Source organism: Rhododendron vialii, chromosome 8a (assembly GCF_030253575.1).
Source record: "Rhododendron vialii isolate Sample 1 chromosome 8a, ASM3025357v1".
NCBI lineage: Eukaryota > Viridiplantae > Streptophyta > Magnoliopsida > Ericales > Ericaceae > Rhododendron > Rhododendron vialii.
The window spans coordinates 28,704,324-28,721,349 of NC_080564.1; the positions used below are offsets into that span (position 1 = coordinate 28,704,324).

The following is a 17,026-nucleotide window of genomic DNA, read 5'->3' on the forward strand; positions in this document are numbered from 1 at the left end:
CATACAATCACGCCCAAGAGAAACAATCACAACTTATAATCATGATAAAAGAGAAACGATCACGCTTTTTGAATGTGATTGTATCACTTTCAAAAAAGAGAAACAATCACGCCCAAAAGAAACAATCACAACTTATAATCATGATAAAAGAGTTACGATCATGTATTTTGGCCGTGATTGTTTCTCTCCTTCAATCACGGTTTATAACCGTGATAAAAGAGAGTGACTTACAATCACACCCAGATCCATCACGGTAGCAGGAGCGTGATAAAAAATTTACAATCATGACCAATAGCTGTGATCTTTTTGGTTTATTGTAGTAGTGAATTGCTTTAAAACTCTGTTGAGTGATATCCATCCCCATCATGCCTTCTTTCTGAAGTTGGAGCAGAATTTCAATAAAACATGTCTTGTCAGGTCGATCATCATCTCCTTTGGAACTCCTATGTGTTTCAATGACCTCATCAAGGAAGGCATCTAATCCCTCAGAAGTGTTTTTCAGTCTCTTCTCAAAACCAGTTAAAACATCCATCCATCCGAGAAAGGGGAAAAAATCCCGAAAGCAGAACTCTCCCATATGCTCAAATGCAGACCTTAATAACTCTCCGAATCTTTTCTTATTATCTCCTCCTTCATACATTCTACCTAGGATACATTTGGATATTATGCTGCTGGATAATTGGACCAACAACTCTCCAAGGTTTATCGGGGCTTCATCAAGACTTGCACCGCGTATCTGCTAGAATTAAGGATATGATTTAGTCAATATTTGATTTGGTCAATATCCTTAATTGTGTAATCTTATTTTATGCCATAAGTGTAGAATATTTCCATGTAATCTTGTATTCTTTCCTTGTTAATGTTTGTACTATATATATTGTACAACTACGATGAATGGAATTATCAGAAAATTACTCCACAATTGTGTTTATTTTCATGGTATCAAAGCCACCTTCAATCTCCTTTTCTTAAACTCTAGGAATTGAAGTAGGTCCTGTATTCACAATTGTTGGTGTTTCTGTTCATATCATTCCACTGCAAAATTTTCTTCTAGTGCCGTCATGGCTGAAGCAAGTGGTGCTAAATCACCAAAGAAGAACGAATCTTCGACTATTGTGTCTGGTCTCCATATGCAGGAAACATCCTCTCTCATCACTCCGGAACGGCTGGACAGTACCAATTATGTGGAATGGTCTTTGAATGCCCGAAATAAAATCCGTGGGAGAAAACGTTGGGGTTATATTTCGGGTACCAAGGCTGCTCCATCAAATAAAAAGTCTGAAGAGTATGAAGAATGGGAGGATGAAAACTGTTTGGTCAAATCTTGGCTTCTTGATGCGATGACAAAGGATATTCGGTCTCTCTTTCTTCGATTGTCTACGGCAAAGGAGATATGGGAGGCAGTTAAAAATACGTATTCGGTTGATCAAGATGCATCAAAAGCCTATCAACTTCATTGCGAGGTATTTTCTGTCCGCCAGAATGGAGGTTCTGTTATTTCTTACTTTGGCAAACTACAGAAAATATGGCAGGAACTTGATGATATTGATGCATGTATTATGGAGTGTGCTAATGATATTGCTATATACACCACAAAGGTTAATTCTGAACGGGTGTATAAGTTTTTGGCTGGTCTTGATCCTCATTTAGATGGGGTTCGAGGTCGTGTACTGTCTACAAAACCACTTCCTGATATACAGGCAGCTTATGCTATAGTGTGTTCGGAAGCTAATCGCCAAGATGCTATGCTTGGAGAAAATATTGGAGAAGGGACTGTAATGGCTTCTCGGAAGATGACCATCTCAAAGAAAGATCAAAAATGTACTCACTGTAATGGTACTGGTCATACGGTGGACACGTGTTTCCGACTTCATGGGTATCCAAAATGGCATCCAAAGGGTAAGGAGGCGAACTCTGATCCAAAAGCAAATCTAGCCACAACCCTTGCATTCACTGCTAAGTCTGGTATGTCTTTTACTGGAAATAGTAATTGGATAATTGACTTTGGCGCAACAGACCATATGACTTGTGATCGTTATAAGTTTAGTCATTTATCTCCTAAATGTTCCAAAGCCAATATCACCACTGCTAATGATGTATCATCTCCGGTTATTGGAGTTGGTACAGTTCCATTATCTTCCACGTTAAAAATCCATGATGTCTTATTTGTGCCGTCGTTAAATTGTAATATTCTCTCTGTGAATCAATTAGCCAAATCTCATGATTGTGTTGCTCTATTTTTTCCTACTCACTGTGTCTTTCAGAACATCCATACTCGGGAGAAGATTGGCAGTGGTAGACAAATGGGCGGATTGTACTATCTTGAAGATGGATTCCAACAATCCGATAAAAAAGGGCACGCTCTTGTGGTAAATGGAGATTCGATGAATAAAAAAAAGGAGGAAATTTGGTTATGGCATAGGAGATTGGGACATCCTTCCTTTGGCTATCTTAGGAAATTATTTCCATCCTTGTTTCATGGATGTAATCTTTCAGATTTTGTTTGCGAAACTTGTGTGAAAGCAAAAAGCCATCGTACTAAATTTCATTTGAGTGATCATAAAACAGATTTACCTTTTTTCATTAGTTCATTCAGATGTTTGGGGACCGGCCCCAATTTCTACTCTTAATGGGATGAGGTGGTTTATAACTTTTGTTGATGATTGCACTCGCATGACTTGGGTTTATCAAATGAAACACAAGAGTGATGTTTGTTCAATTTTTCGCATGTTCCATCAAATGATAACTACTCAGTTTGGTGTTCCAATAAAAGTCTTTCGTTCTGATAATGGTGGTGAGTACGAAAAGAAAGAATTTATGAAATTTATGCACTCTGAAGGGATTATTCACCAAACATCTTGCACAGATTCTCCTCAACAAAATGGTGTCGCAGAGCGAAAAAATCGACATTTATTGGAAATTACTCGGTCTCTTTTAATTGGGGGTCATGTTCCTATTTACTTGTGGGGTGAAGCTTTGAATTCGGCGGTCTATTTAATGAACCGTACGCCATCCAGTGTTCTTAATTTTCGAAGACCATTGGATGCCCTTTCTGACCATTGCACTCTCCCACCGGTAGTACTTCTGGCTCCACGAATTTTTGGGTGTGTGGTTTATGTTCATTTGCATCCGCGCCAACGGACTAAGCTTGAATCTCGTGCTTTGAAGTGTGTTTTTGTGGGATATGGGAACAATAAAAAAGGATACAAGTGTTTTGATCCAACAACTCGAAGGCTTTATGTTTCCATGGATATTACCTTCCACGAGACCGAACTTTTTTACAGGGCGCCAATTCCTAATTTACCATTTCCAGGGGAGAATTCAGACGAAGTGATAAATTATGCAGAACTGGAAGCATTTTTTACCTCAGAAAATATTTCTTCGTCCGGAGATTCTTCAAGACAGGGTGAATTTTCAGATGAAAGGGAAGAGTTATCGGTTGTTGAACCAGAAACGTCTCATACTGAAGATAATGCTCTTCATGATAGTACAATGCCTCCCAACAATTCAACACAACCACTGAGCCAGTCTTCTTCTGAGATTCCTCCAGAGGTATCCACTAACCCTAACTCCACTGGTAGTGATGATCTTTTTTCTGAATCTCAAGTGTCTCAATATCGTCTTCCGCCTCGTTCTAATCGTGGTGTACCACCTGTTAAATATGAGCCTGATCCTAAATCCAACGTTAGATACCCCATTAGTAATTATGTGTCTTGTCAAAAACTGTCCAAGTCATATGCGTCTTATGTGCTACAGTTATCATCTGTTCCTATTCCTAGTAAAATGCAGGAGGCTCTAGCAGATGATAGATGGACTCAAGCCATGGCAGAAGAAATGGCAGCGCTTGAGAAAAATGATACTTGGGAGCTTGTGACTCTACCGAAAGGAAAAAAGACCGTGGGATGTAGATGGGTCTTTGCGGTCAAGCATAAAGCAGATGGGACAATTGAGAGGTATAAAGCTCGATTGGTTGCGAAAGGATATACGCAATCTTATGGGGTTGACTATCAGGAAACTTTTGCACCTGTTGCCAAACTTAATACAGTTAGAGTGCTCCTGTCTTTGGCGGTGAACCGAGATTGGCCACTTCTTCAGTTTGATGTAAAAAATGCTTTTTTACATGGAGATCTTACAGAGGAAGTGTATATGGATCCCCCTCCAGGTGTGGAAAAATACTCAGATATTACAATGGTATGCAAACTTAAAAAGGCGTTGTATGGGTTAAAACAGTCTCCAAGAGCTTGGTTCGGTAGATTTACCAAGTCTATGAAGAGCTTCGGATATAAACAAAGCAACTCAGACCATACGTTGTTTTTAAAGCATCGAATGGGTAAAATTACTGCTTTGATTATATATGTTGATGACATGGTGGTGACAGGAGATGATCAAGAAGAAATTGAGAGCTTACAACGACACTTGGCCTTAGAGTTTGAAATGAAACAACTTGGAGATTTAAAATACTTTCTCGGAATCGAGGTAGCCCGCTCAAAGAATGGTATTTTCTTGTCTCAACGAAAATACGTTCTTGACTTGTTAACTGAAACAGGTATGCTTGGATGTAAGCATGCAAATACCCCTATTGAACAAAATCACAAGTTGTTTAATTGTTTACATGCAACTTCTACTGATAAAGCAAGATACCAGAGACTTGTGGGAAAATTAATTTACTTGTCCCATACTAGGCCAGATATTGCTTATTCAGTATGCGTAGTAAGCCAGTTTATGCATGATCCTCGTAAACCTCACATGGATGCTGTGGAACGCATATTGCGATATTTAAAGTCTGCTCCGGGTAAAGGGTTATTGTTCAGCAAGAATAATAACTTGAAGGTAGAAGGTTACACTGATGCAGATTGGGCTGGTTCATCTGACGACAGAAAATCTACATCAGGATACTTTACTTTTGTAGGGGGCAACCTTGTGACTTGGAGGAGTAAAAAACAACAGGTGGTAGCAAGGTCAAGTGCAGAAGCTGAATATAGAGGCATGGCTTTTGGAGTATGTGAGTTACTATGGTTGAGGAACTTGTGTGAAAGCAAAAAGCCATCGTACTAATAATCCAGTCCAACACGATCGGACGAAGCATGTGGAAATTGATAGGCACTTCATTAAAGAAAAACTTGAAGCCGGAATCATTGCTTTCCCGTTTGTGAAGTCTGCAGACCAACTAGCCGATGTCCTTACCAAAGCTGTTGCCAGCAGTGTTTTTAGTCACTCTTTAGACAAGTTAGGCATGTGCGATATACATGCTCCAACTTGAGGGGGAGTGCTAGAATTAAGGATATGATTTAGTCAATATTTGATTTGGTCAATATCCTTAATTGTGTAATCTTATTTTATGCCATAAGTGTAGAATATTTCCATGTAATCTTGTATTCTTTCCTTGTTAATGTTTGTACTATATATATTGTACAACTACGATGAATGAAATTATCAGAAAATTACTCCACAATTGTGTTTATTTTCAGTATCTTCACCATCAACCCTGCAACTTCTTCTTCTCTAAGTGAATGAAATGATTGCACCATATTGAGGCTCAGAAGTTGCGAGACACAGATCTTTCTCATTCGCCTCCAATACTCTCCGTGGGGAGCAAATGCTAGATCACGGCATCCATACATTATCCTCTTAGCAGCCCTAGTTTGGACTCTATTAATTGGAGAAAGTAATGTCTTGAGTTTTCATGATTTCTTCGGCTATCTCTGCTGATGTAACAACTAGAGTAGGAGCACGACCCAGGTATAGCAACATTAGAGGGCCATACGTTTGAGAAAGGTTGTGGAGAGATTTGTGAGGGAGTGTGCCTAGCAGGTGTAGGTGCCCAATCATAGGAAGCCTTGGAGGGGACGGAGGAAAGTTGAGCTTTCTAGCACCTTCGAAGAACTTGACACCAAATAATAACAGCAAGAAGAGGAGGGATGGAACGAGAAAGACTTGTGGCGTTATGATCCATTCTTACACCTATTCTGTAAGAACGAATCGTCTCCATCCATTCAATTTATAAATGAGTTTCTGCGTGCCTTCGTCTCCTTAAAAATACAAATGACAAGTTGGCTTGAACAGAAGTTAAAAAATCGCACCATTAGCATCAACGTCACCTTGGGGGATTTAGTCTTATCTAGCTAAGAACCTCGGACACTTCACTAAAAAGAAGGTACGTAGATCGAGTACCCATATATATCCAATACATGTCGAGCGCCAACGCTCACTAGCACCAGCAAAAACGCAAATGATCTATTCACTTAGTTGACATAAGTTGATTAAAAAGAAGGACCTGATCATTCAATTCATCGAACGTGAGGAAGAAAGCGTGCGCAGGCAGTTGATAGAAGATGAAATATAAGGATATTAATTGGTAACCCTGCTGAAAGAAGTTTTAGACACTCTCTGGCGTGGGTCCGATACTCTTTTTTCCATGTCCATTGTATGAGGATAAAAATCTTAATTCGAACACATGTGCGACAATCTTTTAATTATAACGTGTTGGACATCTCTTTGAATATGAGCAGGGGCGCCCCTATGTAACGTCTAAAATATGAAACGAAATCCACTAATAAGAAGTTTGATAATTATCGCACGCATCCCTAGGCAATCACTGGTTAACTAAGACCATAGTCCCACCTTCCCCTAATAAAAATTCATTCTTTTTCAGGAAAAAAACAATTCATTTGAGTGAAGAGTAGGTAATACGTACCAATCGCCCAGTCCTCTTATTATTATTATTATTCCAATTCACATTTGTGTTACGCCTGCCCATAGTTTTAAATCGCGGTATCGGTCGCCGTCGCGGTATATCGGTATCGAGACATATCGGTGATACGTCGCGGGAATCGGGTGTCGCGGTCGTGAATTTTTAAAAATCATCAGCAACATATATAAAACTTGAAAAATATACTTTTGCGGTTTTTCCCCCAACATTGGCTTAAATTATCACATTTTAATTAATTTAAGACATGTAATAGCCCATTCTCTTCATGTAAAATATCCGATAATTTATCAAAACCCGCAAGTCAATAAGATTTTTCAAATATGAGAATAATGTTGCAACATGTGTATTTGTAAAACATGGTGTTTTTCTCTAGTCCCACATTGGCAAGTTACAAAAACTTTTATCTACTTTAAATGAATTTTCACTTTAGTGGGTTTGTGAATGTAGACTCAAGGAGAGGTCTTGTGCGCTCAGGAAAATGGGCGGAATTTGGAAAACTGATTTGGAAACTAGTTAACCGGGTACGCCTCATGAGTTATTCGCGCAGGGAAATTCTTAAACGTTTTTTTTTTCTTCTTCAAAGCGTTTTTTTCCTTTTTCCCGAATTTTTTTTCCTTCAACACGTTTTTTTTCCCTGAACCGGTCGTTTTTTTCATTTTTCACGAATTTTTTCCCTTCAACACGTTTTTTTTCCCCCGAACCGGTCCGTTACAGATCGATACGTATCGGAAATCGGTCGGTTCGCCGGCGATTTACGGTCTCCCTGTTATACCGGCCTATATCCGAATCAGAACCCTCAAATCCCGGTGTGAACCGGCCGATACGGTTCGTACCGATTGATATTTAAAACTATGCGGCCTGCCACATGGTGTCCGGTCCTTTTTTTACCGTACATTAGTGTGAGATCCAAGCCAAAGCGTATAGGTCCCATCCTAATGTGTGGTGGGTGGAAAAGGGTCTGGCGGTGCCCCAAGGGCACTGAATAATTTTTCCTCAAGATGATAGTATTTCATTTGAGTGGAGAGTAGGTAATCAGAAAAGCTACGTGCACAGCATGCTGTGCACAGAGCCCTTTTTCTCCCTCCTCGGGTGGCATAAAGATGATCGAAGCCGCTCATTTTGTTCAAAATATGTCGTTTAAGGTCTCTGTAAAAAATGAGCTTCGTTCGATATCGTTAGAGACGTAAAAAAAACACCCAAAATCACTTCAAATTTTAGGCCTAAATTCTGAAGTGATTTTGGGTGTTTTGTTAACGCATCTAACGATATCGAATGAAGCTCATTTTTTACAGAGACCTTAAACGACATATTTTGAACAAAATGAGCGGTTCCGATCATCTTTGTGTGACCCGAGGAAAGAGAAAAAGGGCTCTGTGCACAGCTTGCTGTGCACATAGCACAGCTCGTAGGTAATACTGTTATTGGAGTTTTGAGTGTTCTACATAGAGTGTGTGTGTGCAGTTACAATATATCTTTCTAGCTCAAAGTTCACACAGAAGAAAGGGAATGTCGAGCTTTCTGCGATCGTTGATGGAAAACTTAGCACCGCCATTGAATTCAGTTGCAGCATTTCCCCTTCTGCTCTCCTTTCTTGTGTTGTTTTCAGTTATCTGCCTCCTCAAGAAACGGGTCTTGATCAATAACCCACGTAGCACCATGAAAAACTTACCACCATCGCCACCAAAGCTCCCACTCATAGGCAACCTCCACCAACTGGGCTTGTTGGCACACCGCTCGCTCCAATCCTTATCTCGAAAACACGGCCCCCTCATGCTTCTTCAATTCGGCAGCGTCCCGGTGCTGGTAGATTCATCCGCAGATGCAGCCAAAGAGATTATCAAAGTCCATGATCTCGCCGTATCAAACAGGCCAAAAATTCGTACAATCAAACGCCTTCTCTACGATTACAAGGACGTGTCCATGGTGCCTTACGGTGAACTATGGAGACAGATGAAGAGCATTTACGTAGTCCAGCTTCTCAGTCACAAGAGGGTTCAGTCCTTCCGCAGCTTGAGAGAAGAAGAAACTGCTTTAATCGTGCAGAAGATCAGGGAGTTAGGTTCTGCGTTGCTGCCCGTGAATTTAACCGACATGTTTATGGACCTGTTTACACCCGTTTTTGGCACCAATTCTTGGACTAGCGCTGGGGGGTCATTTAATTAATTATTGATTAAATTGGGACGATGTCTATCACTTTCTCGGGCTAAAAATTAATGGGCCGCATTAATTTGGTTATTAGGAATAAGGCCCAATTAATTTTAGTCTTGAAGTTTGGCCCATGTTTTATTTTGTAAGACTTGGCCCATGATTTGTGGATAAACGGTTGAGGATTGACTCCAACCGTTGGAAACAAAGAAGACTGCGGGCCGTGATGCATGGAATAATTATTCCAAAGCCAAGTGGTTAACTGATCCATTATTCTCTGGTGCCCACGAAATGAGGAAATGGAGTACCCCATTATCTCCAGTAACTTCCCACGATGGGAAAAAAGGCATGTGGGTAATTTTATTAACTTCCAGCAACTGTCCATTATCCCATGAAATGTACAAGTGGAGGAGTTATATGGGACACTTGTCATTACGAGAAGAAAGCTGGAATTCCTCTTGCATGCAAAGTCGTGGCCTATAAATACTAGAAGTCAAAAAGAAAAAAGGGTTCCCACACCAATCAAGCTCAACGCTTAAAATCAAAGCCTTCCTAGCGAAGTAATTATCTCATTTCTCCCTCATTTCTATCTCTCTTGTACCCCAATTTTGTTGTTACGACATAACAAAGTTATTTCTATCTCTCTTGTATCCCCAACTTTATTATTACGATATAATAAAGTTATTCTTACGTTGTTGCTTCTTTTCCTACACGGTTAGAAAATTATTAAGTCCTCGCTCGTAGAAGCAAAACCACGGACCTTCACTGTAATCCAGCCCTTAGGTTGCAGCACTATCGCCCTCACAGATTCGAAGTCAGAAAAGGGGCACTCAGTCCTTTACGTTGGACGCGACAAGTCCTGGCACGCCCGGTCAGTCCTTGAGTCACTTCGGAGCCGAACAGGACCTTACGAATGGTGTCATATGCAGAGTGGTTCTTGGGAAGAAGTATGGAGAAGGAGAGAGAGGCAATGAGTTCAAGACGTTGTTGAGGGATTTTAATAGTTTAACAGGTAGTGTGGATATCGGGAATTTTGTTCCGTGTCTTGGTTGGGTAAATTGGGTAACCGGAGTTGATGCCAAAATTGAAAGAGTTGCTAAAGGGTTTGATGAGTTCCTGGAAGGGCTTGTCGAAGACTGTTTGAAATTGGATACCGATGATGGTGATGACGGCGAAGGGAACAATAACTTCTTGGATAGGTTGCTCCAAATTTACAAGGATAATTCCGCTGGCATTTCTTTTGACAGAGATTGCCTCAAAGCACAAATAATGGTCAGTCTCTATAATCTAATTTATTTACCATGGACCATCAATTGAAATCCTCCTATGTATTGTTAACAACTTGATTCCCATCTGTTTCTACCGAACAAATTAACTAAAGTTCTCCTTCCTGCAGACAGCTTTTGCAGGCGGAACGGATACCACCTACACATTTCTGGAGTGGGCAATGTCAGAGCTATTAAGAAATCCTCGAGTCATGAGAAAAGTGCAAGATGAGGTAAGAGAGATTCTTTCATTTACGGGTAAACCTGAGACTGTTGAAGAGGATTTGGAAAAAATGCAATACTTGAAAGCAGTGATCAAAGAGGCTTTCCGTCTTCATCCTCCGATACCATTACTAATTCCCCACGAAGCGAGGGAAGATATCAGAGTAATGGTTTATGATAATATTGTTGCTGGAACAATGGTGGTCATCAATGCTTGGGCAATCGGAAGAGACCCTAGCACTTGGGATGAACCGAATGAATTTAGGCCTGAGAGGTTTCTGAATTGTCCTATAGACTTTAGAGGCCATGACTTCCAATTGATTCCATTTGGTGCCGGGAGGAGAGGTTGCCCAGGGATTTCTTTCGTGACAGTTATTGGCGAGCTTATTTTGGCAAATCTGTTGCACAAGTTTAATTGGTCATTGCCTGGGGGAGCCAAGGGAGAGGATTTGGACATGACTGAATGCGGAAGTGGTACTGTCCACAGAAAATTTTCTCTTATTGCTGTCGCAACTCCTCGTTGATGGTTAGTGTAATTTCTGTCTCTAGTCGTGATTGTTGTTTATGTATTAGTAGTTGCCATCAAATTCGTTTGTATTCTGTTGTAAGCAATGAAACGTTGACGGATTATATGTAGAAGCTTTTATGTGCTGCAAGAAGTGATTTAGAACATGTTTGTGTTCTGTTGTAAAGCAATGGCAATTGCTAAATCTGAGAAAATTTTGGCATTGTGGGTATGGAACCCAATCCGCTATTTTTTGTGCCATTTTATGGAAATGGCAACAAATTCCGCAAAAATGACATGCGGTGTGGATGCTCTTAGTGGTTAGTACTTTTACATATTAGCCAACTAATCAATGTCAACCAGATAATTTCCAAATTTGCTAATGACGCGTCATCTTGATTGATTCAATCGGTTAAATAATTGAACCAATTAGCCGGTCCAACCATTCTACAACCACACACAAACACACTTACATATATACTTATAAAGGTGGTAGGCCCCACACACACTGGAGGTGTGCAATGTGTGCGGGACCCACCACCTTTGTGAGTGTGTGTCACAGCTAACTATCACATCTGCTAATTATGTCATACACATATACTAATCCATGAGTTTGTTAAACTCTTAATCAAATCAATCACTTTATTTTAGCCAATTGTATCGATACTCAATGATTACTGTAATCACCAATACTTTTTTTTTTTTATAGGCAAAAAATTTTATTCAAAAATCTTGACAAATGGTATATCAAGATGGGGATAGAAGGAGGGGAATCCAACCAAGGCTTGGATGAAATTAAAAGAAAAACTGTTTGGACCAAGCCAATCACTCCCAAGCGGGCTAGACCCCAAAGAATATAACACTAAAACACTTGGGCTTGACCCAAAAAGACCCAGCCCAAAAGATGAGCTGAGCCAGCCACGACCTTAACCCTACACAGAAAACACAATCGCCGCCTCCGCAAAACAAAAGCAGCTCCGCCGCCAGCACCAGAAACCCACCGCCACAACCTGACCCGCCGCACACCCCACCTCCACCACTCAAATATTAGTTACTAATAGTAATCACCAATACTATTAGTTATTACATTTTCAAATTCTATCTGTTACATTTGCAAATCAATTCTTTTGAAATGGGTTCGTCTATGAAATCGCTAGGTCTTTTTTTTTTTTTTTTCTTTTCAAAACGATAACAGAAGATATTGTAAATTCAAGAAACAGTACATCAAGAGGAAATTTCATCCATAAATAAGGGATCAAGAAATCAACTAGGAGGGGACTCCATCCAAAAATAACACCTAACTCCAACTAAACCCACTACTCTAAATAGATGAAGCACCATAGAAAACAACCAAAAACACCCACACAAGGGCGATATAAGCCCCACAAATGGAGAGAAATCCCACGCACGAGACACCATCGAAGAGAACTAGAAAAAAAGAAAAGAAAAACCGGTAACGAAACTAGATGGAGTCCGCCATACCGAACCAAACTTCATTCACCAACCTAGATCTCCCACTCCGGCGTGCAAGGGGAGGACGCCTTCGGTGACCACGATCTGCAAGGTACTACCTTCAAAAGCCATTGGACTACACGGCGGAAGAGGTGGAGGAAGGGCGGCAGATGGTGGTTTTTGGGGAGAAGGAGGATTGGGGTGAAGAGGAAGGAGAGAAAACCTCCGAAATCTAAGATCGGGAGATGAAAAAATCCCACGAGTGGGGGAAATGCGCACCTCCCCTCCCATCACCCATTGGGGTTTAAAACCCCGGGGGAGGGGAAGGGAGATCACCACTAATAATAATCATTATTTAGTCACTATATATCGTGTCGATCAAATTAAATGATTCAAATTACTTGTTAATACTCCCTCCGTCCCAAAATATTTGGTATTTTTCGATATTCGTGCCGTTTTTTAAACTCTTATATCTCCCAATTTATGATATTTAATTTCATTAAATAAAAACCTTAATACAATTGAAGGCCCCACTAAATCATTTGATTTTTATTAATCATTGATCATTTAGCTTTTTTATTCTATAATAACAATTAACTTGTAGTTCACTTTTATTATAAGTAGTGTTAAGTAAATTTGCAAGTTGTCAAAACAGTAAATGAATACCTTCTATTCACAAGAATATATTTATAACTTGATCGTTATTTAAAATTGGGGAGTGATTTTTACCTTCCTTTTTTGATATCCATGCACACTCTTTTTTTGGTTTTTTTACAAAAAAAGGAGTGTGGATCTAAAAAGAAGGAATGTAAAAATCAATTTCCTTAAAATTTTATTACTTAGATATGTTTTGAATATTATATGGAAATTAAGACAAATTTTGTGTATAAATTTCTAGTTATTACCTGATAAAGCAACCCAGAGGCCGGGGGTGAATAGATTTGAATCCTGTAATGCACAATTTTCCTTCGAGTGTGTAAGAGATATTTTCAAGGAATGCAAATGATTCGGGTACAAGAAATTACCAGCTGAGCAAGTCCACCTAACAAAGCGGTGCCGCGGTGTGTATTAACTGCCATTGAAATTATGGCAGCTTGCTACTTTGCTAGATGTCTAGCTTTGAAGTAGGGATTACGGCACGCCAAATTTAACAAGCCATTTATTTGGACCTAGTCAGGTGAATTCTCGTGAATCTAGACCACTTGGTTATTGTCTCTGTTTTGGGATTGATAACCCTATTGATTGTATGCTTATTTCGTATGAATGAAATCTCTTACCATTTTGGAAAAAAAAAAAAGAAAGTGAATTCTCATGGATAGGGTGTGGAATCTCACCAAATCATACACAGACATTTGTGTTTTGATCTTTTTCAAGGCAATTTTGGTGAGTAGGTAAGAAAAGTAGGTAGTACGTCCCACTGGAGCTTTGAGGCTCCGTTTCAGAACACTTTTTTAAAAAATAAATACTTATTTCACATCTTTAAACTCAAAAATAATATAAATGAAAAATTATTTTTCAATTTTTTTTTTCACCGTATAAAAGATCTCAATGAGATCTATCAAACAAGATCTATATTGATAAGAAAATTATTTACGTAAACACATAATTTTTGAGCTTGAAATTGTCTTTTTAAAAAATAAGTACTTATTTCCGTATCCGGAACGGGGCCTGAGTCTTTTTCATAGAACTAGTGCGGTTACATTATCTCCTTCCTGCTCAAACTTCACAGGGGAGAAGGGAAATGTCGAGCTTTCTGCAATTGGCATCGAATTCGATTATTTCATACCCTTTTTTGCTGTCCTTTCTCATCTTATTTTCAGTTATCTTCCTCATCATGAAATGGGTCTTGAACAGTAATCCAACTAGCACCACAAAAAACTTTCCACCATCCCCTCCAAAGCTCCCCTTCATTGGCAACCTTCACCAACTAGGCTTGTTGGCGCACCGTTCCCTCCAATCCTTATCTCAGAAACACGGGCCCCTCATGCTTCTTCAACTAGGCAGTGTTCCGGCGCTGGTAGTTTCGTCCGCAGATGCAGCCAAAGAGATAATCAAAGTCCATGATCTCGCCCTGTCAAACAGGCCTAAACTGCGTGCAGCAAAGCGCCTACTCTACGATTACAAGGACGTGTCTATGGCTCCTTACGGGGAGCTATGGAGACAGTTGAAAAGTATTTACGTGCTGCAGCTTCTCAGTAACAAGAGGGTTCAGTCTTTTCGCAGAGCGAGAGAAGAAGAAACTGCTTTAATGGTGGAAAAGATCAGGGAGTTGGGTTCTGAGTCGATGCCCATGAATCTAAGCGAGATGTTTATGGACCTTACGAATGATGTGATATGCAGAGTGGTTCTTGGGAAGAAGTACGGAGAAGGAGAGAGCGGCGATGAGTTCAAGATGCAGTTGAGGGATTTTGTTACGTTAATGGGTAGCTTGGATATCGGGGATTTTGTTCCGTGGCTTGGTTGGGTGAATTGGGTAACCGGAGTTGATGCCAAAATTGATAGAGTTGCTAAATGGTTTGATGAGTTCCTGGAAGGGCTTGTCGAAGAGCGTTCGAAATTGAGTAATGATGGTGGTGATTACGGTGAAGGAAACAAGAACTTTTTCGATATTTTGCTCCAAATTTACAGGGATAATTCTGCTGGCATTTCTATTGACAGAGATTGCATCAAAGCTCAAATATTGGTCAGCCTCTGTATCACTTTTATTCAACCTCAAATTGTTGGCACTGGTACTCAGTTGATTTTAACTGTTCTCATAGAAATTCAGAAATGATTTTAGAGTATTCCGTGTTGTTGATTGCATCCAAATCAGTGGAAAACGTTCCGATCATGGGACTCTCCATCACCATTTCCCTTGCCTGCTAATGTTAGACAGAGGGCTTCACAGAATAACTTCTATTTTTGATCGACTTGATTGATAGCATCCAATAATAGGAGACTATTGTAATGAAAAACAAGCATTCAGAATTATGTTAATTGGCTTTTGAGTTGGGTATGAAATTCGCTTCGAATTCATGTGTTGATGTGCCATCGCTATTCTGTAGTGAACAACAGGTTCTCTTTCCCTGTCATTTGATTTCTTCGGTGTCTAGTTACTTCACTGATTCACAAAAAGAACTCGTTTTCTAGGAATTTCAGAATATCTTTGTTTGTATGCTTTTTCAACACTTGTATGAACACCGGAAAATGGGGAAATCGTAGAACCTCATTGTGTTGGTTTACTGGAATAACATTTCTGGTGAAAATAAACCTGAGTCGCAGCACTAAATACTGAATCCCTCTTTCTGACAATGTACATGGATCAGGTTCCATCTATAAAGACTCACGCTAGGGTATCAGACCACTATGAAAGCCATCGAATGTAGCCAGTGTGTCCGTTGTTCTCTAATAGCTAAAACAGCAGATTTACCCAGATCAACAACTGAAAATCATCCTGGTCTCTTTGAACAAATAAATGAACACTCCTTTCTACAAAATAGATAAACTAAAGCTGTACTTCTTGCAGATTGCGTTTGCAGCTGGAACGGATACCACATCCACATTTCTGGAGTGGGCAATGTCAGAGCTATTAAGGAATCCTCAAGTCATGATAAAAGTGCAAGATGAGGTGAGGGAGATTCTTTCATTAACTGGCAAGGCTGAGATCTCCGAAGACGATTTGGAACATATGCAATACTTGAAAGCAGTGATCAAAGAAGCTCTCCGTCTTCATCCCTCAGTACCATTACTAGTCCCGCACGAGGCAAGGGAAGATATCAGAGTGATGGGTTATGATATTACAGCTGGAACAATGGTAATCACCAATGCTTGGGCGATTGGAAGAGACCCTAGCACTTGGGATGAACCGGACGAGTTTAGGCCTGAGAGGTTTCTGAATTGTCCTATAGACTTTAGAGGCCACGACTTCCAATTGATTCCATTTGGTGCTGGAAGGAGAGGTTGCCCAGGAATCTCTTTCGCGACAGTTATTGGTGAGCTTGTTTTTGCGAATCTGTTGCACAAGTTTAATTGGTCATTGCCTGGTGGAGCCAAGGCGGAGGATTTGGACATGACCGAATGCACTGGCGCTATTGCCCACAGAGAATTTCCTCTTCTTGCGATTGCAACTCCATGTTGACGGTTAGAGTAATTCCCCTCGGTAATTATACATGTTGGTGGAGCCAAGGCGGAGGGGATGCCCCAGTACCCTTTTCGCCATCAATGTGAATGAGCTTGCGTTGGCAAATGTTGTGCACATCTTTGATTTGTCATTGCCTAGTGGAGAGGATTTGGACAAGAGTGAGGTCACTGGTTTAACTATATACAAGAAAACACCTCTAATTGTTGTTGCCACTCCCTACTTTTGCTAGTGTCCGGAACTCTGCTATGCTATAATTGCTATTGTAGCTCTACATGAAAAATGTTGGTTTTGCTATGCTTTGCTATTGTAGCTCTGAAATCTGAATGACCAGAGCTCCCATATATGAACAACATTTCGAGACGAACTGAGGCAAGTATTTTTTTCTTTGGTAGTTCTAGGTGCAATCTAGTTTACGCACACATCGATTAATGTTTTTGACCTAATGAAGGCAATTATGATGAATTTTCTTTTTTCATAATAGAATTGGACATATGATTACTAAGCAAAAGAGCTACGCTAACTTATGCAGGAAATTAAACTTGTAGATAGAACAACCAATGGACAAACAAAACCCTAATATCTAAACCCTTGAACAAAAGACCATAACC

The 17,026-nt window shown here is 40.0% G+C and overlaps 3 protein-coding genes across 3 annotated transcripts; all 3 read left to right on the forward strand.

Moving 5' to 3' along the window:
• The first annotated feature begins 7,637 nt into the window (after window positions 1-7,637).
• LOC131298735 (cytochrome P450 736A117-like) lies at window positions 7,638-8,872 on the forward strand. Its single transcript, XM_058324209.1, has 2 exons — window positions 7,638-7,737; window positions 8,119-8,872. The coding sequence occupies exon 2, from the start codon at window positions 8,216-8,218 to the stop codon at window positions 8,870-8,872; it is 657 nt and encodes a 218-aa protein (XP_058180192.1). The 5' UTR covers window positions 7,638-7,737; window positions 8,119-8,215.
• Window positions 8,873-9,145: 273 nt separating this feature from the next.
• On the forward strand, window positions 9,146-11,096 carry LOC131298736 (cytochrome P450 71A8-like). The gene is made up of 3 exons (XM_058324210.1): window positions 9,146-9,208; window positions 9,731-10,126; window positions 10,251-11,096. The coding sequence occupies exons 1-3, from the start codon at window positions 9,146-9,148 to the stop codon at window positions 10,863-10,865; spliced, it is 1,074 nt and encodes a 357-aa protein (XP_058180193.1). The 3' UTR covers window positions 10,866-11,096.
• A 2,877-nt stretch (window positions 11,097-13,973) lies between these two features.
• Window positions 13,974-16,782, forward strand: LOC131335917 (cytochrome P450 736A117-like). The gene is made up of 2 exons (XM_058371476.1): window positions 13,974-14,981; window positions 15,804-16,782. The coding sequence occupies exons 1-2, from the start codon at window positions 14,040-14,042 to the stop codon at window positions 16,413-16,415; spliced, it is 1,554 nt and encodes a 517-aa protein (XP_058227459.1). The 5' UTR covers window positions 13,974-14,039; the 3' UTR covers window positions 16,416-16,782.
• The last annotated feature ends 244 nt before the right edge of the window (window positions 16,783-17,026 follow it).